The 27,281-nt window shown below is 47.5% G+C and overlaps 2 protein-coding genes across 7 annotated transcripts in view; one reads left to right on the forward strand and one right to left on the reverse strand.

The window, feature by feature from the left end:
* Nucleotides 1-10,234, reverse strand: part of KATNIP (katanin interacting protein) — a 207,708-nt gene extending 197,474 nt beyond the window's left edge. For 4 of the 6 annotated variants that reach the window (XM_059692465.1, XM_059692463.1, XM_059692464.1 and 1 more), the window contains exon 1: nucleotides 10,181-10,234. In XM_059692465.1, the coding sequence (XP_059548448.1) occupies nucleotides 10,181-10,187 (7 nt within the window). In that variant the 5' untranslated portion in view covers nucleotides 10,188-10,234. The remainder of the gene's footprint in view (nucleotides 1-10,180) is intronic. The other 2 variants (XM_059692466.1, XM_059692462.1) reach the window with 2 other exon arrangements.
* A 174-nt stretch (nucleotides 10,235-10,408) lies between these two features.
* GTF3C1 (general transcription factor IIIC subunit 1) overlaps nucleotides 10,409-27,281 on the forward strand; it is an 87,968-nt gene continuing 71,095 nt past the window's right edge. The window contains exons 1-4 of the mRNA XM_059692471.1: nucleotides 10,409-10,688; nucleotides 19,773-19,982; nucleotides 24,616-24,792; nucleotides 25,652-25,795. Coding sequence (XP_059548454.1) covers nucleotides 10,468-10,688; nucleotides 19,773-19,982; nucleotides 24,616-24,792; nucleotides 25,652-25,795 — 752 coding nt within the window. The 5' untranslated portion in view covers nucleotides 10,409-10,467. The remainder of the gene's footprint in view (nucleotides 10,689-19,772; nucleotides 19,983-24,615; nucleotides 24,793-25,651; nucleotides 25,796-27,281) is intronic.

Consider the following 27,281-nt stretch of genomic DNA (forward strand, 5'->3'; position numbering starts at 1 on the left):
GGGGACCCACCCACCCAACTGCCAGTGGCTCCGCCCTGCCAAGGTCAAGACAAAATCCACGAGAGACTGAGTGGTGTGGCTCTGGGGCAGGGGCCACACACACACCCTTCCCCGAAGCCTGACCAGCACCTCACCCTCATGGAGGATCCACTAGCTCCATCCTCCCACGCCCAGCAGCCCCACCTTGCTGAGCTGTCTCCTCCCAGCAGGATCTGGGACAGACTATCTGTGTGGCTCTAGAACACGGCCTATTTTTCCCTCCCACACTCCACCAGAGCAGAGCCCTCCCTTCACACAGCCAAATCTTGGTCTATTTGGGACTGATAAACTCTGCAGGCCTCACCCTGACAAGTCCCAGACACCCTGCCCAATAAAAAGGTATGCAAGGACCTAACGGGTGGCAACTAGACTTGGTATACCTGAGGATATTTACTGAGTGGCCTCAGACCCAGCACTGGCACCAAGATTGAATCTGTATCAATCTGGTGAACTCAACTCACCCCTACTTGTTGACTTACTGTGAACCTACCTCATGCAACTCAAGTACAGCCAGATGCTCGTTCAGTGACTGAGCCTAGCAGGCAGCCAGCAGACAGAAGCAAGCGGATCTAGGGGTGCCGTGGGACCTTTGCTGATCTGTCCTCAGGCCCAGTGCTGGAAAAAGCTGGACTTGGTGCTCATCTTGGTCCTACTCATGTGCTCTCAGGCCCAGCAGAGACAGCCACAAACTATGGATCACTTGTAAATCCAAAGAGATTGCTAAGGGCCAGTCACAGGCAACATCTTACATTGGCCTTCACAAGAGTCCCTCCCAAGAAACCCAGAACCGACACACCCAGTGGCCAGCTTCAGACAACAGCAGAGCAAGATCCAAAAAGCTTCACAAGCCACATATCCAAAGAGAGATCTCAGCAGGCACCAAACCATGCTGAGGCGAATTCCACAGGTGTGGTGAGAACCTGTAGAGAAGCTCAACACCATGGCTGGGTTGAGACTCATATCAGTAAATCTCAGGGTTTATCCCACACACGAATGGGCCAATGGCAATCAAGACTCAATTACAACAGGTGAGCCCACATAACCCACACAAGGGACATTCCTGGAGTACCCAGCTCAGGTGATCAAGAAGACTGTACCACTGAACCCCACAGGACACCTACTACATAGGGCCACCCTGTGAAAACTGAGAGTCATAGCAGATCTATCTAATACACAGAAACAAACACAAAGAGGCAGCCAAAATGGAAAGACAAAGAAACAGGTCCCAAATGGAAGAACAGGAGCATTCTCCAGAAAAAAAAACTAAATGATATGAAGACAAGGAGTTTATCATCTATACAGTTCAGAGTAATGATTATAGGGATGCTCAAAGGCATGAAAAAGAACATAGAAACCATAAAAAGGACCAGGCAGAAATATGGGATATATTGGGAGGAATAAACAGTAGTCTTCATGAAGCAGAGAATCGAATCAGGGATTTGGAAGACAAGGCAGGAAAAAAACACGAATAAGAGCAGCAAAAAGAAAACAAGATTTTTTTTTTTTTAATGAGGATAGATTATGGGACAACGTTAAGTATAACAACATTCACATCATAGAAGTGAGAAAGCAAGGGATCAAGAGCCTATTTGAAGAAATAATAAAAACTTCCCTAACCTGGTGAAGGAAAAAGACACACAAGTCCAGGAGGCTGCAGTGGGCACAGGGGTGGGTCTTCGCCCATCCTCCACGCCCCCTCCTGGCCCCTCCCACCATGGCCCCCAATTCGCCATCTGCCAGCAGCCCCGCTCCCACCACCACCAATCCCATCCACTGACAGCACCGGCCCCACTCACACCCACTGACAGTGTGGAGCGATTGGGGCCAGCACCAGCAGCAGGTGTGAGCAGCGGCTGCTGCCCTGATCGCCCCTCAGGAGCAGGGGGAGGTGGAGAAGCCCTGAGGGGCAATCAGAGCCAGCAGCCACCACTCACACCCGCTGATGGCGCCAAGTGATCAGAACTGGAACCAGGTGGCAGCAGCGAGTGCGAGCAGGACCGGCAGTGGATGTGAGAGGCAAGTGCGGCCCCAATCGCTCCTCAGGAGCAGGGGGAAGTGGAGAAGCCCCGAGGGGGTATCAGGGCCGGCAGCTACCGCTCGCACCGCTGATGGTGTGTACAGGATCACAGCGTGTGAGAGCAAAGAATTTTCAGTAATCACCAGAGGCTCGCCCCATGACAGCGACCAGCGCCCCACCTTGGTCTAGCACCCCCGCTCACCTGCTCCCCCATCCCGCTATAGCCAACGCCTGCCATGTTCCGCATGCACCCCTTGGTGGTCAGCGCACATCATAGCAACCGGTTGTTTGGTTGTTCCACCATTCGGGCTATTTGCATATTAGGGTTTTATATCTAATGTAATAAAAGACAAACATGCAAATTAACCATACCTTCACTATGACTTAAGCCACGCCCACCAGCCAATCGGAGAGACTATATGCAAATTAACCCAACCAAGATGGCGGCCGGCAGCTATGGAGCTGGAGCAAGCAGGAGGCTTGGTTGCCCCAGTGATGGAGGAAGCCAAGCTTCCCACCCGCTCTGGCCAGCTCTGAGCTCCACTCAAGGCAACAAAGTTTCAATTATAGAAGATAAATAAACCCCAGATACCTGCTTTCAGCCGGCCATGGCCACAGAGCTGCAGCAAGCAGGAGGCTTGGGTTGCCCCTGGCAATGGAGGAAGCCAAGCTTCCCGCCCACTCTGGCCAGCTCTGAGCTCCACTCAAGGCTACAAAGTTTCAATTATAGAAGGTAAATAAATCTCAGAATTAAAAAAAAAAAAGGAAAAAAGGAGAGGCTGGGAGCTTCTGTTGCCGGGGGCTTGGCCAGGCTGAAAACGGCCCTCAGCCCCTCACCCAGACTAGCCAGGCAACCCAGTAGGGACCCCCCCGCCCCTAAAGGAGGTGTGGCCAGCCTGAAAACAGCCACCAGCCCCTTACCTAGGCTGGCCAAACCTCCATGGGGTGAGAGTCCCCACAGGGGCTGGGGGCGCTTGACCAGCGTGCAAACAGCCATCAGCCCCTCAACCAGACTGGCCAGGCACCACAGCGGGACCCCCACCCTGATCCGGGACACCCTTCAGGGCAAACCAGCTGGCCCCCACCCATGCACCAGGCCTCTATCTACACTAATAAAAGAGAAAAATGGTAATTGGCATACGACGATACACTTTTCATTGGCTAATCAGGGCTATATGCAAATTAACTGCCAACTATGATTGGCAGTTAACTGCCAACTAAGATTGGCAGTTAACTGCCAACAAGATGGCGGTTAATTTGCATATGTAGGCACGATGCAGGGAGGCGAAAGGGAAAGCAGGAAGAAGCCCCCTGCCACTGACAGTGATCAGAAACCCAGGGGGGAGCTAAGAGCTGGGGGGCAGGGCAAAGGCGGCCCTGGGAGCCACCTTTGCCCTGCCCCCCAGCCATGGTTGGAGAATGAGGCGCCTTTGCCACCCTGGCCAGTGATAGCAGGAAGTAGGGGTGGAACCAGCGATGGGAGCTGGACACGGTCGAAGCTGGCAGTCCCGGGAGCTAGGGGTCCCTTGCCTGGGCCTAAAGCGGAGCCCACGATCGCGGGGCCGCTGCAGCTGCGGGTCCCCGCTGCCCGGGCCGGACGCCTCAGCCAGAGACATCCTGCAGGGGCAGGGGCAGAGCCTGCAACCGCGGGGAGCTGGGGGTCCCCTGCCCAGGCCTGACACCTCTGCCGGAGGCCTCAGGCCTGGGCAAGGGGCCGATCCGGTGACTGGTGATCGGAGGGTGATGAGGGTCAACTCCTCTGGCCAAGGCATCAGGCCTGGGCGGGGGGCTGAGCCGGGGATTGGGGGGATATGATGGTCCCCTTACCCAGGCCTGAAGCCTGGGTCAGAGGCGTCAGGCTTGGGCGGGGGGTGGAGCAAGCGATCAGAGGGAGATGGGGGTCCCCTGCCCAGGCATGATTCCTGGGCCAGAGGCCTCAGGCCTGGACCGGGGCCAGAGCCAGTGATCGGGGGAGATGGGGGTTCCCTGTCCAAGCCTGACACCTCTGGCGGAGGCGTCAGGCCTGGGCAAGGGGCCGATCAGGTGATCAGAGGGTGATGGGGGTCTACGCCTCTGGCTGAGGCATCAGGCCTGGGCAAGGGGCAGAGCCAGCAATCGAAGGGGGCTGGGGGCAGAACCAGTGATGGGGGGAAATGAGGGTCCCCTGCCCAGGCCTGACGCCTCTGTCAGAGGCGTCAGGCCTGGGCAAGGGGCCGATCCTGCGATTGGAGGGTGATGGGGGTCAATGCCTGAGGGCTCCCAGTATGTGAGAGGGGGCAGGCTGGGCTGAGGGACACTCCCCCCACACACACCCCCAGTGCACGAATTTCGTGCACCGGGCCCCTAGTCCTATATAATAAAAGGGTAATATGCAAACTGACCCTAACAGCAGAACAACTGGGAATGACTGGTCACTATGACACACACTGACCACCAGGGGGCAGACGCTCAATGCAGGAGCTGCCTCCTGGTGGTCAGTGCGCTCCCACAGGGGGACCTCTGCTCAGCCACAAGCCTGGCTGATGGCTGCCAGTACAGCGGTGGTGGTGGGAGCCTCTCCCACCTCCTCATCAGTGCTAAGGATGTCTGACTGCAGCTTAGGCCTGCTCCCCGCTGGCAAGTGGACATCCCCCGAGGGCTCCCGGGCTGCCAGAGGGATGTCTGATTGCCAGCTTAGGCCCAATCCCCCAGGGAACGGGCCTAAGCCAGCAGGTGGTCATTCCCCGAGGGGTCCCAGACTGGGAGAGGGCACAGGCCGGGCTGAGGGACCCCCTGTCCGAGTGCACAAATTTTTGTGCACTGGGCCTCTAGTATATAGATAATGAACTCACATAATCCTATCTAATAAAAGAGAAAAATGGTAATTGGCGTACGACGATACCCTTTTCATTGGCTAATCAGGGCTATATGCAAATTAACTGCCAACTAACATTGGCAGTTAACTGCCAACAAGATGGCGGTTAATTTGCATATGTAGGCACAATGCAGGGAGGTGAAAGGGAAAGCAGGAAGAAGCCCCCTGCCACTGACAGTGATCAGAAACCCAGGGGGGAGCTAAGAGCTGGGGGGCAGGGCAAAGGCGGCCCTGGGGCCGCCTTTGCCCTGCCCCCCAGCCATGATCAGAGAATCAGGCGCCTTTGCCGCCCTGGCCAGTGATAGCAGGAAATAGGGGTGGAACCAGCGATGGGAGCTGGACACGGTCGAAGCTGGCAGTCCCGGGAGCTAGGGGTCCCTTGCCTGGGCCTAAAGCGGAGCCCACGATCGCGGGGCCGCTGCAGCTGCGGGTCCCCGCTGCCCAAGCCAGACGCCTCAGCCAGAGGCGTTAGGCCTGGGCAGGGGCGGAGCCTGCAACCGCGGGGAGCTGGGGGTCCCCTGCCCAGGCCTGACACCTCTGCCGGAGGCCTCAGGCCTGGGCAAGGGGCCGATCCAGTGATTGGTGATCGGAGGGTGATGAGGGTCAACTCCTCTGGCCAAGGCATCAGGCCTGGGTGGGGGGCGGAACCGGGGATTGGGGGGATATGATGGTCCCCTTGCCCAGGCCTGAAGCCTGGGTCAGAGGCGTCAGGCTTGGGAGGGGGGTGGAGCCAGCGATCAGAGGGAGGTGGGGGTCCCCTGCCCAGGCATGATTCCTGGGCCAGAGGCCTCAGGCCTGGGCGGGGGCCAGAGCCAGTGATCAGGGGGAGATGGGGGTCCCCTGTCCAAGCCTGACACCTCTGGCGGAGGCATCAGGCCTGGGCAAGGGGCCGATCAGGCGATTGGAGGGTGATGGGGGTCTATGCCTCTGTCAGAAGCGTCAGGCCTGGGCAAGGGGCCGATCCTGCGATTGGAGGGTGATGGGGGTCAACGCCTGAGGGCTCCCAGTATGTGAGAGGGGGCAGGCTGGTCTGAGGGACACTCCCCCCCCACCCCCCACACACACCCAGTGCACGAATTTCGTGCACCAGGCCCCTAGTCTATATATATAATCCCATTTACCATTGCAACAAAAAAATTAAGATACCTAGGAATAAACTTAACTAAGGAGGTAAGAAGAACTGTACTCAGGAAACTACAGGAATTTGAAAAAGAGATAAAGGAAGACATAAACAAATGGAATAATATTCCATGTTCATGGATTGGTAGAATCAATAATAATTAAAATGTCCATACTACCCAAAGCAATCTATAGATTCAATGAAATCCCTATTAAATACCAACAGCATATTTCACAGACCTTGAAGAAAGTCTCCAAAAATTCATACGAAATAAAAAAAAGACCTTGAATAGCCATGGCAATCCTGAGAAAGAAGAACAAAGTTGGAGGGATCACAGTACCAGATATCAAGCTATATTACAAATCCACTGTTCTCAAAACTGCGTGGTACTGGCACAAGAACACACATGTAGACCAATGGAACCTAACAGAGAACCCAGAAATCGACCCAAGCCATTATGCTCAATTAACATTTGACAAAGGAGGCAAAAGCATACAATGGAGTCAAGGCAGTCTCTTCAATAAATGGTGTTGGGAAAATGGAACAGATATATGCAAAAAAAAAAAAAAATGAAACCAGACCCCCAACTTACACCATACACAAAAATAAACTCAAAATGGATAAAGGATTTAAATTTAAGATGGGAAACCATAAAAATCTTAGAAGAATACATAGGCTTCAAAATATCAGACTTATATCATAGCAATATCTTTACCGATACAGCTCCTAGGACAATAGAAACTAAAAAGAATATAAACAATTGGGACTACATCAAAATAAAAAGCTTCTGCAAAGCAAAAGAAACCATCAACAAAACAACAAGAAAGCCCACTGTATTGGAGAACATATTTGCGAATGTTATATCCAATAAGGGTCTAATCTCAAAAATTTATAGGGAACTCATACATCTTAACAAAAGGAAGATAAACAACCCAATCAAAAAATGGGTAAAGGATCTAAATAGACACCTTTCAAAAGTGGACATACAGAAGGCCAAGAGACATATTAAAAGATGCTCAAAGTCACTAATCAGCCGAGAGATGCAAATCAAAACTACAACGAGGTACCATCTCACACCTGTCAGAATAGCTATCATCAACAAAACAACAAACGCCAAGTGCTGGCGAGGATGTGGAGAAAAAGGAACCCTCATGCACTGCCGGTGGGAATGCCGACTGGTGCAGCCACTGTGGAAAAGAGTATGAAGTTTCCTCAAAAAATTAAAAGTGGAACTCCCATTTGACCCAGTAATCCCACTTCTAGGACTATATCCCTAGAAAACAGAAACACCAATCAAAAAGGATGTATGCACCCCTATGTTCATAGCAGCACAATTTACAATAGCTAAGATTTGGAAACAGCCTAAGTGCCCATCAGTAGATGAGTGGATTAAAAAACTGTGGTACATCTATACAATGGAATACTACGCTACTGTAAAAAAGAAAGAGCTCTTACCATTCACAACAGCATGGATGGACCTGGAGAGCATCATGCTAAGTGATATAAGCCAGTGGGAGAAAGATAAATATCACATGATCTCACTCATTTGTGGAATATAATAAACAAAAATAGATCCAGAGACAGAGAAGCATCCAACAGATCAAACCTCAGAGGGAAGGCAGGGGAGAGTTGGGGGAGAGGGATGTAAGAGATTAACCAAAGAGATTTGTATGCATGCATATAAGCATAAGCAATGGACACAGACACTAGGGGAGTGAGGACATGTGCTGGGGGGTGGGAGTGCTGGGGAGAGGTCAAGGGCGGGAGGAAGGAGACATGTAATACTTTAAACAATAAAGCATTAAAGGGGGGGAAAGAACAGACAAGCTATAGTTATTCAGATTTGGGTGGTTTGGCAAACCCTTTTTCAAATACAAAAGTAAACCTTTCACTTCAGGGAAACAACTGACAATATCTGTTGCTAATGATAAAATTCAAGCTTTCAAGCGTAAACAAATAGAAAGCTTGTTTGTACTACCTTGAGTTTAATAGCATCCCAACAGTTAAACTCTCTTTACAAAAATGAGATAGGTGATGATATTAATGAATGTGTTTTTGATATTATGTAATAATATGCCATTTTATACTGTGTAATGAGATTGCCAATGTAAACATTTGGAAGAACTGCATAAATCACCAAAGTAACATTTTCCAAATGACCAATGCCTAACTTATAAAATCATACATGGGTAAAATATCCAATGAAAAAGCAAGACAGACAAATGGATTTTAAAGTAACAGAGCACAAAAAAGTTAACCAGAAAAGGCAATTAAAATATTCCCTTACCACTGTATATCTGTGAGACACCTGATTTTTCATATACATCAATAAAATAACAGCACAACAGTCTGGTTGCTGAAGCCAAAATGAGAGTCTAGCTATTTTCTTTTTCTTAAAAGTATGTTTTTATTGATTTGAGAGAGAGAGAAGGGAGAGGGAGAGAGAAACATTGATGTGAGAGACACATAGATCGGCTGCCTCCCACATGAACCCTGATTGGGGATCAAGCCCGAAACCCAGGCATGTTCCCTGAAGGGGAATCGAATTGGAGACCCTTCTGTGCACAGGACGATGCCCAATCAACGAAGCCACACTGGCCCCGGCAAGAGTCTAGCTATTTTCTGTTAAGCCAGATATTGGAGAAATTTAGGAAAATGTAAAATAATTCCACTATTCCTGCTAATGGGGGGGGGGGGGCAGGAGGGGGGGGAATATAGCTGTTTTTAACTAAAGATATTATTATATTCAGAAGTAATGGGTCATTTTTAAATTAATTAATGTTTAAGATTTCCTCAGCTTTAATTTCTGATACGTTAAATAGCACAGATATACATAAACAAAGCTCTTTTGAGGCAAGGGTATAAAGGCATCCTGAGACCAAAAAGATTTGATGATTGTTCCATAGCAATATTATACTGACCTTTCCATAGGGCAAGTTGGCAAATGACATTTTATACTACCTCTGAAGTACAAAGGGCAAAGATGTCTTCTAAGCACATAACAAGACCGTTAATTAAATTTTTTCCACACTGCATTAAGTGGATGTCACAAAGGAACCAATTCACCAGAAGTGAGGGGCAGTGGTAAAATGAGAAAAATGATCTGGATTCCAGCGCAGACCCCACTGGTCTCTCCAGACATTAGCCTTCCCATCTACAAAATGAGACACCAGCGCGGCCAATTTTCAGATTGCTTCCAATGGTCAATTCCAGGGTTCTAATCAGGGACCCTTAGATGGTGGCCCACCGCTGCATCTGGCCTTCAGATGGATGGGCCCTCGTGGTGTTTTGAGAGGTGCCCCCAAGAAAGTAATTGGCAGTAGCCGAGTGAGAAGCTTCCCTTTCAGAAGGACTGGTTTTCAGTCACAGCCCAATCCAGCCCACTAGGCTTGCCCTTGCAGATATCTGCATTTGCAGCATCTGAAATGAAGGGCCTCTAAAGCAAAGCCCCTTCCAAACCTCAAACTGCACAATTCAGCTCCGGAGACAGAGTTTGGGTTCCTTTCTCACTCTGCCCCTTGCTGGCTGGCTGGACGGGGGCAAGTTATTTAACTTCTCTGAGCTTCAGTTACCTCATTTGCAAAATGGGATAACAACATTCAATGCAAAGGGCTATTACGAAGCTTCTCGAGGTGCTGCTTGCCAGCACTAACAGAGTCCCTGGCGCTGAACATCATGATTAACATCGAGGCAAAGAAGAGAGCATTCCCCGGTCTCCGCCCGCCCCTCCCTTACCAAGTCCCGTTTTCCAGTAGGTTGACTGCCCGCCCCATGAGGAGGTTGCCGCCACACTAACTCCCATATCCCACAGGTGCACATCCTAGGACACACAAGAGCCTCCTCAGACGTTGACTTCTTTCCCTACCCAAACCCCTTCACTGAGCCCCCGGCCAGTCCCGGGTTCCTACGCGACCACAGCTCGACAGAGGCAAACACTGACCACTCCCCCAGCCTCTCTCCCCATCCCGGACCACTAAGGCTTCCCTTCCCGCAGACCCCAGACCACCTTGGGTCTGGCAGTGGTGGTCCAGGGGTCTGTAGCTTAGCATTCTGGCCCCCTCAGGGGGTGGGGGGGCGTGGGGGAAAGGAAGCCTGAGGAGAGATGGGAGAATAACTCCTCGACCTCCCCGAGGAGCCAACGAACACTCACCGTCCATCCCTAGAGGCGGTGGTTCCGGGTGCTGAAACCGGAAGCGGTCTCTGCACTGTTTGCAGTTCCCCTGGTTACTGCGGGTTTTCGGACCAATGGCGGCGGAGCTTCGCTGGCTGAGCCCGCCCTCTAAAGGATGACGTTACGTAGGCGCTCTGAAACTCCTCCTCCGATCGCGGGGTCCGACCCGCCTCCGGAGTGGCTCGCCGTCGTGCGCAGGCGCGGTGGACCGGGGTCCTCGGCAGCGAAGTGCGCAGGCGTCCCGGGCGCTACTAACTGAAGTAGCAATGGACGCGCTGGAGTCGTTGTTGGACGAGGTGGCCTTGGAGGGGCTTGATGGCCTGTGTCTGCCCGCGCTGTGGAGCCGCCTGGAGACGCGCGTGCCGCCCTTCCCGCTGCCGTTGGAGCCCTACACGCAGGAGTTTCTATGGAGGGCCCTCGCCACGCACCCGGGCATCAGCTTCTATGTGGAGCCTCGGGAGCGACCCGACCTCCAGCTGCAGGACCGGTCAGCGGCTCGGCCTGGCGGGCGCGGGCGGGCGGGCGGGCAGGCGGGCAGGCAGGCCCAGAGCCGGGGTCCGATGGAGCCAGAGGGGACCAGGTTGTGATGGAAGGAAGGTGGAGAAAGCAGTGGAGCCGTCGGAGAACCGGGGGTCAAATGGGGGTGGGAGCTCTGTGTGAAGCTGATTTGGGGTCCCTCAAGCCTGGCAGGGCCCGGGTGACTGATGGAGTTGGGGGGCATGGTCTGATGGATGTGGGAGTCGCCTGCTGATGTCCCATTATATCGGTGTGTAAGTTTGGGGTGATGGTGAGCAGGACTGGGGGGATATTATGCAGGCTTCAGAGAGTATTTTCCTCTAGAGTGGAGGGTAGGATTGGCGTGGCAAAGCGGTTCAGGCCAAGACTAGAGGCAGGTCCTGGTGGGTAGTCAGTGGGATAAAGCGTCGTCCCCATATGTCCCCGCCAGGGCACACACAGGAATCAACAATGCATGGCAAAGCGTAAGTAAGTGGAACAACAACTCTATCTCTCTCTCTCTCTCTGTCTCCTCTCTCTCCTCTCTCTCCCTCTCTCCCTCCCTCCCTCCCTCCCTCTCCTTCTCCCTCTCTCTCCCTCCCTTCTTTTCTTTCTAAAGTCAATAAATTTTTTAAAACACTGGATACAGGAGGAATGAGATCTGTATAACAAGCTTAGCAATAATAATAATAGCTAGAATTTATTGAGTGCTTATTATTGACCTGGCACTATTCTAAGACCATGTTCTGGGAGCTTGGTGACTCTGTGAGCTGGGTGCTGTTATCTTCCGCATTTTGCAGAAGAGTCTTGGAGAGAAAATAAGTGAATAACCTGTCCAGTTAGGGAGATTATAAGTGGCTGTGTGTTGGTTTGGACGCAGGTCGTCTGTCTTCAGAGTCTTTGCTCTTAAACCATATTGTGAGGAAGAGGAGAGGTTGCGAGAGGCACTACTGTCCAAAACAAGACTTGGGTTTCGTTGGCCAGTTGGCAGAGTATTCTGAACAGAGAACAGCAGGTGTGAAAGCCTGAAGGAAGAGAAATGAGTTGTTTGGTGGAAGTGTAGAACTGGAGGTAGGGAATGAAGAATAGCAGCTGACACTTAAATGTATGCATATTGTGAGCTGGGACTGTCCTAAGATCCTGACATCTAGCAAGTTAGTTTTTACAGCAACCTTAAGAGGGAGGTGCTATTCTCCTTATTTTCCTGAAGAGAAAATGGATGTGTCAAAGAGGTGAAGGGACTTGTTCAAGGTCATCAACTAGTGAGGGCACAACTCAGAATGTGATCCCAAGAAGCCTGGGCACAAAAAATACTCTGTCCTTATTAACCAAGTTGGACTGGAGAAGTAATCAAAGGTCCTTTCATCCACTTAAAGCGTTGATCCTTTACCAAAGGACAGTTGGAAGCCCCTGAAGGGAGGGTTGGATGAGGGGCAATGAGGGAAGTGGAGAGGTTTTTAGTAATCCAATCGTGAACAACCAGTTATGGTTTAGTTTACCATAGTGCGGTTGAGAATGAAGAGACAGGGCAGAAGAATCAAGAGCATTTGATGGCTGATTGGATGTGGGGTACAAGGAAAAGTGGGAGTCACGGATGAGGAACCTCCTGTTCCTGGGGTGTGGGCACCTGGGTGAATGCTGATGCCCCCCTCGCTGTGGTAGGGAACTCAGAAGAGCAGCACAGTGGTTGAGTTTGGGGGAGGTGGGAAAGGAGCTGAATGTACTCTGAGACACATTGTGGTTGAGATTCCTTTGGGTTATGCAAGTGGAGATTCTGTTTGGCCAACACCTGGCTTCAAGAGGAGTGAAAGCAGGTCAGAGAGGGAGGGACTAAGCTAGATATATGGAGTCCTCCCATATGGCGGGTAATTGAAGCTGTTGGCCAGGATCATCCATAGGAGAGAGGGTAGTGGGATTAGAAGCCTTAAAACATGGCCCTCGGGCACACCTACATTTAATTTCATTTATTTGTTTGTTTATTTATTTATTTATTTATTTATTTATTTATTTATTTTTCTGGCATTCAGGGTAATAAAACCATAACTTTTGATGTTATCTTGTCTACGAGAGAGAAATCTATAAGTTAATGTGTAACTTTATGGTGTCTGGGATCGAATCAAGTAGTAAATAGCAAGTTTATTATTTTTTAAATCTTTATTGTTGAAAGTATTACATATGTACCCCCTTTTTCCCCCCACTAACTCCCCCCTCCAGCCTGCCTCCACTCCCCACCCCAGGCTCTCACTGCCCCATTGTCTGTCCATGGGCCATGCATATATGCATGCAAGGTCTTGGTTGATTACCTCCCACCGGGCCACCCTCCCCCGCTTCCCTCTGAGAGCTTCCCTCTGAGATTCCCCACTCTGTTCCATGCTTCCAAGTCTCTCTATCCACTCCATTCATCAGTTTGTTACTTAGATTCCACATATGAGTGAGATCATGTGATCCTTGTCTTTCTCTGACTGACTTATTTCACTTAGCATGATACTCTTCAGGTTTCGCCATGCTGTCTCAAAGGGTAAGAGAGTCTTCTTTTTTACTGCTGCATAGTATTCCGTGGTGTAAATGTACCACAGCTTTTTTATCCACTCATCTACTGATGGCACTTGAGCTGTTTCCAGATCTTAGCTATTGTAAGTTGTGTTACTGTGAATATAGGGGTGCATACATTCTTTCTGATTGGTATTTTGTGTTTCTTAGGATAGATTCCTAGAAGTGAGATCATTGGGTCAAATGACAGTTTCATATTTAATTTTTTGAGGAAACTCCATACTGTTTTCCACAATGGCTGCACCAGTCTGCATTCCCACCAGCAGTATACTAGGGTTCCCTTTTCTCCGTATCCTCACCAGCACTTGTCATTTGTTGATTTGTTGACGGTAGCCATTCTGACAGGTGTGAGGTGATATCTCATTGGCATTTTAATTTGCATCTCTCTGATGATCCATGACTTTGAGCATTTTTTCATATGTCTTTTTGCCATCTGTATGTCCTCTTTGGAGAAGTGTCTATTTAGGTCCTTTGCCCATTTTTTAATTGGATTATTTGCCTTCCTTCTGTTAAGTTGTATGAGTTCTTTATATATTTTGGATATTAACCCTTTATCAGATGTATCCTTGCCAAATATGTTCCCATATAGTGGGTTCCCTTTTCGTTTTGTTGATGGTTTCTTTTGCTGTGCTGAAGCTTTTTATTTCGATGTAGTGCCATTTGTTTATTTTCTCCTTAGTTTTCTTTGGCCTAGACCAGTGATGGCGAACCTATGACACACGTGTCAGAGGTGACATGCGAACTCATTTTTTGGTTGATTTTTCTTTGTTAAATGGCATTTAAATATATAAAATAAATATCAAAAATACAAGTCTTTGTTTTACTATGGTTGCAAATATCAAAAAATTTCTATATGTGACACGGCACCAGAGTTAACACTAGATTGCCCAAGGAAGTCATTTTGACTGCTTTTTAATTTCAATTAGAAAAACAATTATGTATATAAGGACACAATGTCTTAGAATTTTGTGACTTTTTGTACAACATATAAATGCGTTTATTAATAATTGTAGTTACCTCCCCCTCCTTCATTTCCGGTATATATATATATATATGTGTGTTATACCTATATTGCCCAAAAGCAGTCATTTTGACTGCTTGGGAAATTTTAACTCTTATTATTGAATTGAGTAAATTTCTTATATGACCAGTTCGGCTCTGTATTGAAATAACAGTTTTCATTTTTTTTCGATTACCGTCACATGATAACATACAAGTACATGATAAATTGTCGATACTTGATAAGTTGCAGTTGCTCAATAAGCTAAACTAGTACTTGTTATTCGAATCTTTATGCAGTGATACTTGTTCTAATAAGTTGTTTATTTTATTTCTTTTGCGCCCTAAATTCATGAAAGAAATGTCGAATAGAAGTGAGTTATTGGAAAAGCTAAGGAACATAAGTGAAGAGTGCTCCGATATTATTCTTTCACAATACAGTCATTTTGACTGCTTTTGGGCAATATAGGTATATACTAAATTTCAGTCTTTCTAGTGTTAATAACAATGTACCTACCTATGTAGTTTAAGTTTAAAAAATTTGTCTCTCAAAAGAAATTTCAATCGTACTGTTGATATTTGGCTTTGTTGACTAATGAGTTTGCCGACCACTGGCCTAGGAGATATATCCGTAAACATGTGATTTTGCTGCCTATGGTTTCTTCTAGGTTTTTTATAGTTTCACAACTTACATTTAAGTCTTTTATTCATTTTGAGTTTATTCTTGTGTGTGGTGTAAGTTGGTGGCCTAATTTCATTTTTTGCATATATCTGCCCAATTTTCCCAACACCGTTTATTGGAGAGACTGTCTTGACTCCATTGTATGCTTTTGCCTACTTTGTCAGTTACTAATTGAGCATAATGGCTTGAGTCTATGTCTGGGGTCTCTGTTCTGTTCCATTGATCTATATGCCTATTCTTGTGCCAGTACCAAGTTGTTTTGATTATGGTGGCTTTTAGTATAGCTTGATATCTGATATTGTGATTCCTCCAACTTTGTTCTTTCTCAAGATTGCTGTGGCTATTACAGGTCTTTTTTGGTTCCTTATAAATTTTTGGAGTATCTGTTCTATATCTGTGAAATATCTGTTGGTATTTTAATAAGGATTGCATTGATTCTGTAGATTGCCTCAGGTAGTATAGACATTTTAATGATGTTGAGTCTACCAATCCATGAACATGGTATATTCTTCCACTTGTTTATATCTTCTTCTATCTCATTTTTCAACATCCTGTAGTTTTCCGAATACAAATCTTTTGCCTCCTTAGTTAAGTTTATTCCTAAGTATTTAAAAAAAAAATTTTTGTAATGGTAAATGGGATTGCTCAGAAAGAGAATTCATTATTGGTGTATAAAAAAGCCATTGATTTTGGGGTGTTGATTTTGTATTCTGCTACATTGCCAAATTCATTTTTTAAATCTAGTAGTTTTTTGGTGGAGTCTTTAGGGTTTTCTATGTGTACTATCATGTCATCTGTGAATAATGAGAGTTTTACTTCCTCATTTCCAATTTGGATGCCTTTTATTTCTTCTTCTTGTCTGATCACTGGTCTAGAACTCCCAGTACTATGTTGAATAAGAGTGGTGAAAGTGGACATCCCTGTCTTATTCCTGTTCTTAGGGAAAATGGTTTTAGTTTTTGCCCATTGAGTATGATGTTGGCTATAGGTTAGTCATATGTGGCCTTTATCATGTTCAAATATGCTCTCTCTATTGCTACTTTGCTGAGAGTTGTTATCAAAAATGGATGTTGGGCCCTAACCGGTTTGGCTCAGTGGATAAAGCGTCAGCTGCGGACTGAAGGGTCCCAGGTTCGATTCCAGTCAAGGGCATGTACCTTGGTTGCAGGCACATCCCCAATAGGGGGTGTGCAGGAGGCAGCTGATCGATGTTTCTCTCTCATCGATGTTTCTAACTCTCTATCCCTCTCCCTTCCTCTCTGTAAAAAATTAATAAAATATATATTTTTAAAAAATGGGTGTTGGATTTTGTCAAATGCTTTTTCTTAGTCCATTGATATGATCATGTGATTTTTTTTTTCAGTTTGTTTATGTCGTGTATCATGTTTATTGATTTTCAAATATTGTACCAGCCTTGCATCCCTGGAATAAATTCCACTTGGTCATGGTGTATGATCTTTTAAATCCCATTTGGATCCGATTTGCTAATATTCTGTTGCGGATTTTAGCAACCATGTTCATCAGGGATATTGGCCTTTAATTATCTTTCTTTGTAGTGTCTTTATCTGGTTTTGGAATTGGGGTAATGCTGGTCTCATAAAACGAGTTTGGAAGTGTTCCTTCCTCTTGGATTTTTTTGCAATAGTTTGAAGAGTATAGGTGTTAGTTCCTATGTGAACGTTTGGTAAAACTCCCCTGTGAAGCTGTCTGGACCTGGGTTTTTGTTTGCTGAGAGTTTTTTTTTTTTTATTACTGCTTCTATTTCGTCAGTTGTTATTGGCCTATTCAGGTTTTCTGATTCTTCCTGATTCAGTTTTGGGAGATTGTATTTTTCTAGGAATTTGTCCATTTCATATGCATTGTCCAGCTTGTTGGCATATAGTTCTTCATGGTATTTCCTTACAGTCCTTTGTATTTCTGTGGTAACAGTGGTTACTTCACTGCTTTTGTCTATGATTTTATTTATTTGGGTTCTCTCTCTTTGTTTCTTGATGAGTCTGGCTAATGGTTCATCAATTTTGTTTATCCTTTCAAAGAACCAGCTCTTGGTTTCATTGATTTGTGTGTGTGTTTTATTTTTTTGTTTGTTTGTTTTTTAGTCTCTATGTCATTTACTTCTGCTGTAATCTTTATTATTTCCCTCCTGCTTACACTGGGCTTTCTTGTTGTTCTCTTTCTAATTCTTTAAGTTGTAGGGTTAAATAGTTTATTGTTGATTTTTCTTGTTTTTTGAGGTATGCTTGTAGTGCTATGAACTTCCCTCTCAGGACTGCTTTTGCTATGTCCCAGAGATTTTGGATTGTTGTGTGTTCATTTTCATTTGTTTCTAGGAAGTTTTTGATTTCTCTCTTGATCTCTTTGATAACCCATTCATTGTTTAATAACATGTTATTTAGCCTCCATTTGTTTGATTGTTTTTGGGTGTTTTTACTATAGTTGATTCCTAATTTCATTCCACTGTGATCTGAGAAGATGCTTCATATGATTTCAATCTTCTTGAACTTGTAGAGACTTGGTTTGTGACCTAACATGTGGTCTATCTTTGTGAATGATCCATGTGCATTTGAGAAGAATGTATATTCTAAGGTGCACCTACCTTTAAAGGCTGGATGGAAAACTATGAACCTTAAAAAGAAGACTAGGAAGATGTGCCTGGAGAGAGAGAGCAGCAGCAGCCCAGAATGGTGTCCTGGAAGCTGGGGGAGATGTGATTTGAGAATGGAGGTGTAAATAGTGCAGGGGTCACAGAGACAGCATGGAAGAAAGGGTTGTAAAGTATAGATGGGCCCAGCCAGTTTGGCTCAGTGGTTGAGCGTCGACCTATGAACCAGGAGGTCATGTTTTGATTCCAGGTCGGGGCATATGCCCCAGTTGCAGGCTCGATTCCTAGTAGGGGTGCGGAAGAGGCTGCTGATCAATGATTCTCTCTCATCATTGATGTTTCTATCTCTCCCTTTCTCTTCCTTTCTGAAATAAATTAAAATATATTTTAAGAAAAGTGTAAAGGGGATTTAGCTTCAACTAGTGTAGGATGTGAGCAAAATTTCAAAGGAGAACTTGACAAACTTGGCTGACTGGATAAAAGAACAATCCACAGGCCAAAGATGTCGCTCTGTTGTTTATAAGAGGCAACTGGGGAGGTCAAGGAGGGACTTGTGGGAGGTAGGGAGAGGCAATTATAACTTTGGTTTTAATTTCATTGAATTTGAGGTGTGTAGTAGACAATTGAAGACGGGACTGACGTTTGGGAGGAAAAAATAGTATTGAGGATTTAATGGTGGAAATTGTTAACATTCAGGTGATAATCCTATATAATAAAAGCCTAATATGCTAAATGTCCTGTCATCCAGTTGGCCATTCAACTAATCAAAGCATAATCCTATATATTAAAGAGGTAATATGCAAATTGACCCTTGTGCCCTCACAAGATGCCCCCCCCCACGTTGTCACAAGATGGCTGTCCCTACGTTGTCACAAGATGGCCGGCAGGGGAGGGCAGTTGGGGGTGACCAGGCCTGCAGGGGAGGGCAGTTGGGGGGGACCAGGTCTGCAGGGGAGGGCAGTTGGGGGCAATCGGGCCGGCAGGGGAGCAGTTAGGTGTCAATCAGGCCGGCAGGGGAGCAGTTAGGGGGTGATCAGGCTGGCAGGCAGAAGCAGTTAGGGGCAGGCAGGCAGGCGAGTGGTTAGGAGCCTGCAGTCTTGGATTGTGAGAGGGATGTCCTACTGCCAGTTGGACATCCCCAGAGGGGATAAGGGTGCAGGCTGGGCTGAGAGACACCCCTCCCCCCCCCACCCCCGTGCACGAATTTCATGTACCAGGCCTCTAGTATGCTAATGATATGCTAAGGCTGCTCAATGGCTTGCTATGATGTGCACTGACCACCAGGGGGCAGACAATCAACTGGTGAACCAGTCTCTATGACACGCACTGACCAGCAGGGGGCAGATGCTCCAACTGGTAGGTTTGCTTGGTGCTGGAGTCCAGCCAATAGGGACTGAGCGAAAAGGGCTGACATGCCCTGGAGCCCTCCTGCAGTCCCTCACCGGCTGACCAACCTTCCACGTCCCTCCCTGGCCCAGATTGTGCACCAGTGGGGTTCCTTGGCCTGGCCTGTGCCTTCTTGCAATGTGGGATCCCTAGGGAGATATTAGAGAGCCGGTTTTGGCCCAACAGCGGGACGACCGGTCATTATGCGCACTGACCATCAGGGGGCAGATGCTCAACGCAGGAGTTGTGGTCAGTGTGCTTCCACAGGGGAGCATTGCTCAGCCAGAAGCCGGGCTCATGCCTCTGGGGCAGTGCTAAGGATGTCTGACTGCTGGCTGGACTACCCGGGAGGAGTGAGCCTAAGCCATCAGTCAGACATTCCCTGGGGTCTCCCAGACTGCAAGAGAGTGGAGGCTGGGCTGAGGGACACCCCCAGGCGCATGAATTTCGGCACCGGGCCTCTAGTTGAAACCATAAAAATGGATGAAGGTTCTAGAGAGATCATTAAAAAGAGATGGAAAGATAGCATCTTCTAGGAGGAAACCTTGAATCATTAAGTCCAAACCTACTGGTTTGGAGACTAGGCACCAGATTTGTAGGGAAACCAAAAGGCCATAACTTGGGCCACTATGATGATTCTGGTTCCAGCATTCAGCCTCTGGAGTGGCTTTGGGAGTCTAGAAAGGTCTCTGTTTTCTGGGGCAGAGAATACTGCTTGTCAAGATGATCTGCATTTCAGGAAGACAGAGGGGTCTCACTCCCTCTCTCTGATCTCTTCAGGTGGTTCTCAGAACACGCCAAGCATGTATTATTTCTGAAGCTGAGCTGTGGCTTGCTATTTGTGCTTTCCTCCTTAGGTATGAAGAAATCGATTTGGAAACTGGAATTTTGGAGTCCAAGAGGGACCCGGACCCTTTGGAGGATGTCTACCCCATTCATATGATCTTAGAGAATAAGGATGGCATCCAGGGCTCATGCCGGTACTTTAAGGAGAGGAAAAACATTACCAATGACATCAGGACTAAGTCTTTGCAGCCCCTTTGTACGATGGTGGAAGCCTTTGACAGGTAACTAACTTGCACCGTCAGAAACTCACAGGACTCTTCCTGCTTTGAAGCCTGAGAGGTAGGCAGAGCGCCAGATTGGTCTGCGGCCTCAGGGTTGCTCAGAGGGCATCATCCCCAGACTGAGCCAGCCCTCTGCTTCTTCACTCTGCTCCTGTTCGGGCTAACTTTGCTCAGGGGACCTGCCGTTCTCTCCATTTGTGTCCATAGTCCTAGCACAGGTGGGTGGAGCAGGCAGCTGTCCTTTGGATTGGTGCCTTTCTTTTTTTAATATATTTTTATTGATTTCAGAGAGGGAGGGAGGGAGGGAGGGAGGGAGGGAGAGAGAGAGAGAGAGAGAGAGAGAGAGAGAGAGAGACAGACAGACATCAGTGATGAGAGAGAATCATTGATCGGCTGCCTCCTGCACGTCCCACACTGAGGACCAAGCCCACAACCTGGCCCTGTGCCCTGACTGGGAATCAAACCGTAACCTCCTGGTTCATAGGTTGATGCTCAACTACCGAACCCCACTGGCCGTGCAGATTGGTGCCTATCATTCTCTGTCTAAGCTGGGCCCTGTGCTGCCCATCGATCCTTTTGTGAGTCTTCATTCAGGGCCCCGGTTTCCGAGAGTGACTAATCCAAGTTGTCATTTTGTCAACCTGTCCCCATCCCCACCTTCCTTTCTACTTGACTGAACATGGAGAAGCTACCAGTGTGAGGTCACCTAACTTTCACCTTCTTCAACTTGCAGACTTTCCCACATTTCTTTCCCCATCCCTCATCTCAGAGGAGATGAAAAACTGGCCGTGTAATGGGATGCAGTTCTTCCCCTTTCCTCCCCTCCTCAGGCTCAGGCTCTTTCCTGCCTCTGCCAGTTAGCTCCTTTTTCTCCTTTATTTTCAGTTCTGCTTGTCTGCTGGTGCTCTCTTCTCAGCACATGAGTGTGACTTGCCCCTCTTCCAACAGGACTTTCTCTTTACCTCTCATTCCCTGTAACTAACTTTCTCTCTATCCGAGGCTACAACCATAGTTTTTGGAAGAAGTAGCTATACTCACTTCACTCTTTCCCCTCTTCACCTCCCCTCCACCCCTCTGCCCACGGTGATCCATTTTTGCCTTTATCGCTTCACCAAAATCTTATCCTCAGATCCCTGTGAACCAGCCTGGGATACTGTTAGACCAGGCTTTAAAGGGCTTGGTGTACACCAGTGATGGCGAACCTTTTGAGCTGGGTATGTCAGCATTTTGAAAAACCCTAACTTAACTCTGGTGTCGTGTCACATATGTAGAAATTTTTTGATATTTGCAACCATAGTATAAAAAAGATTTATATTTATTTTATATATTTAAATGCCATTTAACAAAGAAAAATCAACCAAAAAAATGAGTTCACGCGTGTCATAGGTTCGCCATCACTGGTCTACACTGTCAGATCTTCACATTGCCACCTCCTCTTCTAGTTATCTACAGAACTTCTATTTGAAGAGGCACTGTGGTCATTGCCAAGTTGGGCAATGAGAGAAACATTGATGTCAGAGAGACAGAGAGACAGGTTGACAAAATGACAACTTGGATTAGTCACTCTCGGAAACCGGGGCCCTGAATGAAGACAGATAAACTATTATTACCATCTACCAGGGCTGGGGATCGAGCCTGCAACTGAGGTGCCTGTCCTTGACTGGAATTGAACCCGGACCCTTCAATCCGCAGGCCAATGCTCTATCCACTGAGCCAAACCAGCTAGGGCTTAAGGATTTTTTTTATGTCACTTTCCTCACCAGATTATAAACTCTTCAGGGCAGGAAGTGTGTCTGTCTCGTTCATAGATGTATCTCTAGGATCTAGAACAGCCGTGGGCAAACTACGGCCCGCGGGCTGGATCCGGCCCGTTCGGCTGTTCTATCCGGCCTGCGGAGCCGAAAGAGCGGATGGTTCTCCTGCTCTCCCCTCCGCTCCTTCACCAGCAGCAGTGTTAACATGGCAACGTCGGGAAACACGGCCGCAGCTCCTTCTTCTGAGTCCAGTTTAAGAACCCATTGTGGCCCTCGAGTCAAAAAGTTTGCCCACCCCTGGTCTAGAATGTACCTGGCACAAAGTTGGCTCCTAAAAACGCATGTTGACTGATGGATTGCCTGTTGGGGTTGAAGTTGCAGCCCTGGACCTGTGTCGTGGAATCTAAATTCCCAGCAGGGCAGTGAAAGGCCACTCAGGATGTGGACTCAGCTGGCCTCCAGTTTTCCTTCCTTCTGCTTTCTAGCTTACACCACACCTTAGCCTCTCGAATATGCCACACCACTTGGCTCCCTGAATAGCCAAGCTCCTCCGTACCTGCAGAACCTGCGGCATCTGCTTCCTTAACATTCGCCCGCCCAGCTTACTGCTGACTCAGGAATCGCCTCCTGTGAGAGTTTTCCCTGAGGACTATGCACACGCTCTAGTCCAGTGATGGCGAACCTATGACACGCGTGTCAGAGGTGACACATGAACTCATTTTTTTGGTTGATTTTTCTTTGTTAAGTGGCATTTAAATATATAAAATAAATATCAAAAATATAAGTCTTTGTTTTACTATGGCTGCAAATATCAAAAAATTTCTGTATGTGACACGGCACCAGAGTTAAGTTAGGGTTTTTCAAAATGCTGACACGCCGCGCTCAAAAGGTTCGCCATCACTGCCCTAGGCACACACATCGGCTTGAATTGGGGCCCCTCATGTATGTCATTTGATAGCCTTGGCCGCCAGAGCTGCTTTGCCAGAGCAGTTATCACATTAGTCACTGAGTCATCTTCCTGTCTGTCTTTGAGTAGCCTGAGCTCCCTGAAGGTAGCTGCTGAAGGACCTTATTTATCTTGGTATCTCTGGTACTTTGCATGGTGCTTAATCAGTATTTGAACTTACCAGGAGTCATTGCATCAGCTACTTGAAATCAGTGGACTTTGCTAATACAGGGTAGTAAACTAATCTAATTACCTTTTTTTTTTATTGTCTTTAACCCTCACCTGAGGATATGTTTACTGATTTGAGAGAGAGAGGGAGGGAGGGAAACATTGATGTGAAAAAGACATCTATCAGTTGCCTCCCGTATGCATCCTGATAAGGGATCGAACCCGCAGCCTTTTTAGTGTATAGGACAATGCTCCAACCAACTGAGCCACCAGGCCAGGGCCTGAGTAATTTTAAAGCAGAAAATTAGTTCCTTAGTTTTCAAACTTCCTTTTCCTAACTGACTTCTTCCAATTTAACTTAACGATCCTGCTTTGAGATGAGAGAGCACAGGTCCTAAGTTTGTGACATGCAGACTCTCACATATGTTCACAGCCACATCCTTTTGAAGGTGGACTGTGCAGATTTCTACAGCTCTGCAGAAGATTAATTATAGATTACAAAGTGAAGGAAGCTGCAGTTCAGTTAAAATGAAGACAACCTCTTTTTTCTTGTTGCCTGGATGGAGGCATCTGAGTGGGTGGGAGGAGGGAGGTGTGTGATGTGACTGCAGGCAGACATTGTGGTCGGGTCACAGGCTGTGATGAGTAGACGCTGGCTCAAGCCCATGGGCCCTCACATGTGGACTCTTGGTAACTCATCCAGGAAAGGGAGCTCCTCCGATTGGGTGTATCTTGATGCTCAGGAGTGAGTAAGTGGGGGTTCTTTGCCCACACACCTCGTGTGATCTCTGCCACAGAGCTTGGACCCCAAGAGTGCATGAGTGGAATGGGCCAATCTGCTCAAAACACGCATTTGAGTTAACAGACAAGGCACAGTGGTGGGCCCTGTGAGGCGTCAGCAGAGAAGTCAGTATTCTCAGCCAGGGTATCCAGTGCCCTGCTGGAAGTGTTGTTGGCCACTTTTTCGGGCATTTCTCATTTACCAAGTCAGTGGGAGAAACTAATGATTTGTCCAAGGTCTGATCTTTAACAGACTACATACAGGTCCAGTGATTACACAGTCCAGTGGTTTTGACTCTGAAGTTTGCTTTATCTGTCTAGTTCAGTAAGCCAGTTCATTCACGTAACAAATACTCACCGAGCTCCTACTGTGAGCCGCATTCATTCTAAGCTCTGGGTATGTCCTGGTGGACAAGTCGACAATGTGCCCCTCTTACAGAGCTTCTTATTTGAAGAGGGGGAGACAGACAGGTCTCTCTTAAACATTACATATCACCATTTCCAAGTACTTGGTGCCATGAAGAATGTGGAAATAATGGTCAGAGCTGGGGAATGGACTCTGGTTACCATTGGGGGAAGGCTGAGGAGTTGACATCTGAGCGGTGACCTGAATGATGAGAAGGAACAGTCACTTAAAGACGTTGGGGAAGAGCAGCCGGGAAGAGGAAACAGCTTGTTTCCGGACCAGCAGGGTCACTGTGCGCAGGGCAGAGCCATGGAAGGTGTAGGGCAGTCCGGGCCCTGGTGGGGAGTTGGGGTTTTGGTCTGAGTGCCTGGCCAGGCCTGGGAGGGCTTGAACAAGGAATGATGGCATTGGCTCTGCTCACCCTGAACACAATGCAGTAGTACCAGGACTAAAACTGGCTTAATTGGGGGATTCTGAACCTCACAGAAAATGATGATTCTCCAAGCTTCTGCTTTTTCATGTTTCTGTTTTCCTAAAATCAAAAAGTTATTTCTTCCTGTGGTTGTTTCTGATTTGCAGGTGGGGGAAGAAACTGATCATCGTTGCCTCCCAGGACATGCGTTACAGGGCCTTGATAGGCTTGGAGGGTGACCCTGACCTGAAACTCCCCGACTTCTCCTACTGCATTTTGGAGCGATTAGGCCGGTCCCGGTGGCAGGGGGAGCTCCAGCGAGACCTCCACAGCGCTGCGTTCAAGTAAGGCAGCGATTTTCAACTGGTGTGCTGTAGCAAGTCTTAAAACATGCAATACCTGACAATTGAGTTAGGGGCACTGACCTCTTTTCCCTTAGATTATCAACTTAAAACAAGGACAACAGCCAACACAGTAGTCATCCTATGGGGAGGAATCAAAATTACACCTATTTGGGGTTTTTTTTGTTTTGGGGGGGTTTTTTAGTCAGTGGCAAAAAATAGTGTGCTGCAGCATTTTAGTCATTTGTGTGTGCCGTGAGATGAAAAGGGCTGAAAATCACTGAAGGGAGGGGACGCTTTGCTTCTCTGCTTTAAACAGTAGGGCTCACTGGCCGTTATGCCCTGTGTCTAAACTGGAGCCTGCAGACTTGTCTTCCCTTTTCCTCTTATCCTGGTCATCTCGGCAGTCCCCAGTCTATGGTGATTGGGAGCACAATGCTTTCTTTTTGAAGAGACCCTGGGGTGACCATGTAACTATTGTCCAAACCAGACATTGAGAATGGCAGGTGGAGCTGACCAGAAGGGGTGCTAGGGAAATGGGCGTAAGTTAGGACCCTCTGGCAAACCAGGATGTGTGGTCACCCTGGTTATTGGCCATTGATCACCTCCTATTGTCTCCCACCCCAGCCATCCCTTCCCTCTCTATTTGCCCTGGCCTCTGCCTCCCCCTCCCCACCTACCTCTCCTGGAGGTCTGGTCCTGCTCCTAGGCTGAGGTTCTTCCAAGGCCATTGTCTCATGATGGCTGTTCTCTCAGACGAGCAGGGCAGCAGGTGTGTATCTCTGGCACTTATGTCATGGTGAGGCTCTCTACATTGACGGGGGAAGGCAACCAACAAAATGCCACTCATCTTCTCCTCCAGGGTCGATGCTGGGAAGCTCCATTATCATAGGAAAATTCTGAACAAAAATGGGCTCATTACAATGCAGTCCCATGTGATCCGATTACCCAGCGGAGCCCAGCAGCACTCAATCCTGCTCCTCCTGAACCGGTTCCATGTGGACAGGTAAGTGTTAGGAGACCAGAACCCTCTGTTACATCTCTATTGCAGCCAGGTATATTATGTCTTTAAAAGTCAGAGGCCAAATCAGCACACTGCTTTAGCTTTCTAAAAAGATATGTACTGTGTGTTTCTGATGATGAAAAATAAGTCATGCTCATTTAGAAAACCTGGAAATTATACAGAAAAGAAGGTTAAAAAGGCCTGTAACCCCACAGCTTAGCAATAGGGACTGTTAATATTTTGGTGACGTTTCGGGGGAAATGTAAAATTAAAAGTAAATAAATAAATCAGATTTGATTTGTTATGGTGACAGAGTTGAGGTTGAATTGTATCAATTTAAAATTGTCATGTTTTTGCAACATGCAACCATCTGAACCTGTAGATGAGATGGTGAGGTTCTCCTCAGTATCACTGTGTTGCCATTTAGCTGTGTGTCATAGTCAGGCAATACAGCAAGCTGATAGAATAGTCCCTCTGAGAGCCAGGGCATCTGGGAGTGGGTCTCTGACACTTTAAACCTCCCTGTTGGGGTATAGAAATGGGGGAAAGAAGTGTTCCGCCACCCATTGGGGAAGGGTTAAGCTGGTGCAGGGCCTGGAATGAGTGCCCTTGGGTGAGTCAGCGTGAGCACTGTGCCTGGCCACCAGTCCTCCATGCTAAAGGTGGACAGTGTCAAGGGAGAGTTTGGGGGCAGTGGGCAGACCCTTTCCTGGACCACAGGGACTGACTGTGCTTCTCCTATCCCCAAATGACAGAGGTCTTACCCTCTACCCAGTGGCCAGGTGCCCCCTCCAAAGGGAGGAAGGGTAAACACTCCAGATTAAGTACAAGTTTTAAAGTTTGCAGTACCCACTGCATAGCACAGGGATGGGCTCAAAGGAAGTGCTCGATATGCATGTGTAGACTCACTATTGACTCAGGGTTTCCAGGAGTGGAAATGTCACTCTGAGTTTGTCTTCAAATCCATGTCTGAGAAATAATACATTAGAGCCCTAGCTGGTTTGGCTCAGTGGATAGACAGTCAGACAGTGGACCAAAGGGTCCCAGCTTCAATTCCGGTCAAGGGCACATACCTCGGTTGCAGGCTCCTCCCCGGCCAGGGCCCTGGTCGGGGCACATGCAGGAGGCAACCAATTGATGTGTTTTTCTCACAACGATATTTCTCTCTGTCTTTCCCTCTCTCTTCCACTCTCTCTAAAAGTCAATGGGAAAATATCCTCGAGTGAGGATTAAAAAAATGAAAAAAAGAAAAGAAAGAATACATTAGAGAGAATTATATTTTGATAATTCACATTTTAATTATTTAGTCATAACATCCACTGGTTAAATATCTTTATCGCAGAACTCATAACTGGTGTGTAGCCTGTGATCCACGAGGAACATAGGGTGACAGCTGTAGGTAGAAGAGAGAACAGTGGACTAAGTCAAATCCGTATTGAAATCTTTGCCCCTGGCCCGGCTGCCTCGGCTCAGTTGTTGAGCGTTGACC

The sequence above is a fragment of the Myotis daubentonii genome, chromosome 4 (assembly GCF_963259705.1).
Source record: "Myotis daubentonii chromosome 4, mMyoDau2.1, whole genome shotgun sequence".
In the NCBI taxonomy this organism is placed as follows: Eukaryota; Metazoa; Chordata; class Mammalia; order Chiroptera; family Vespertilionidae; genus Myotis; species Myotis daubentonii.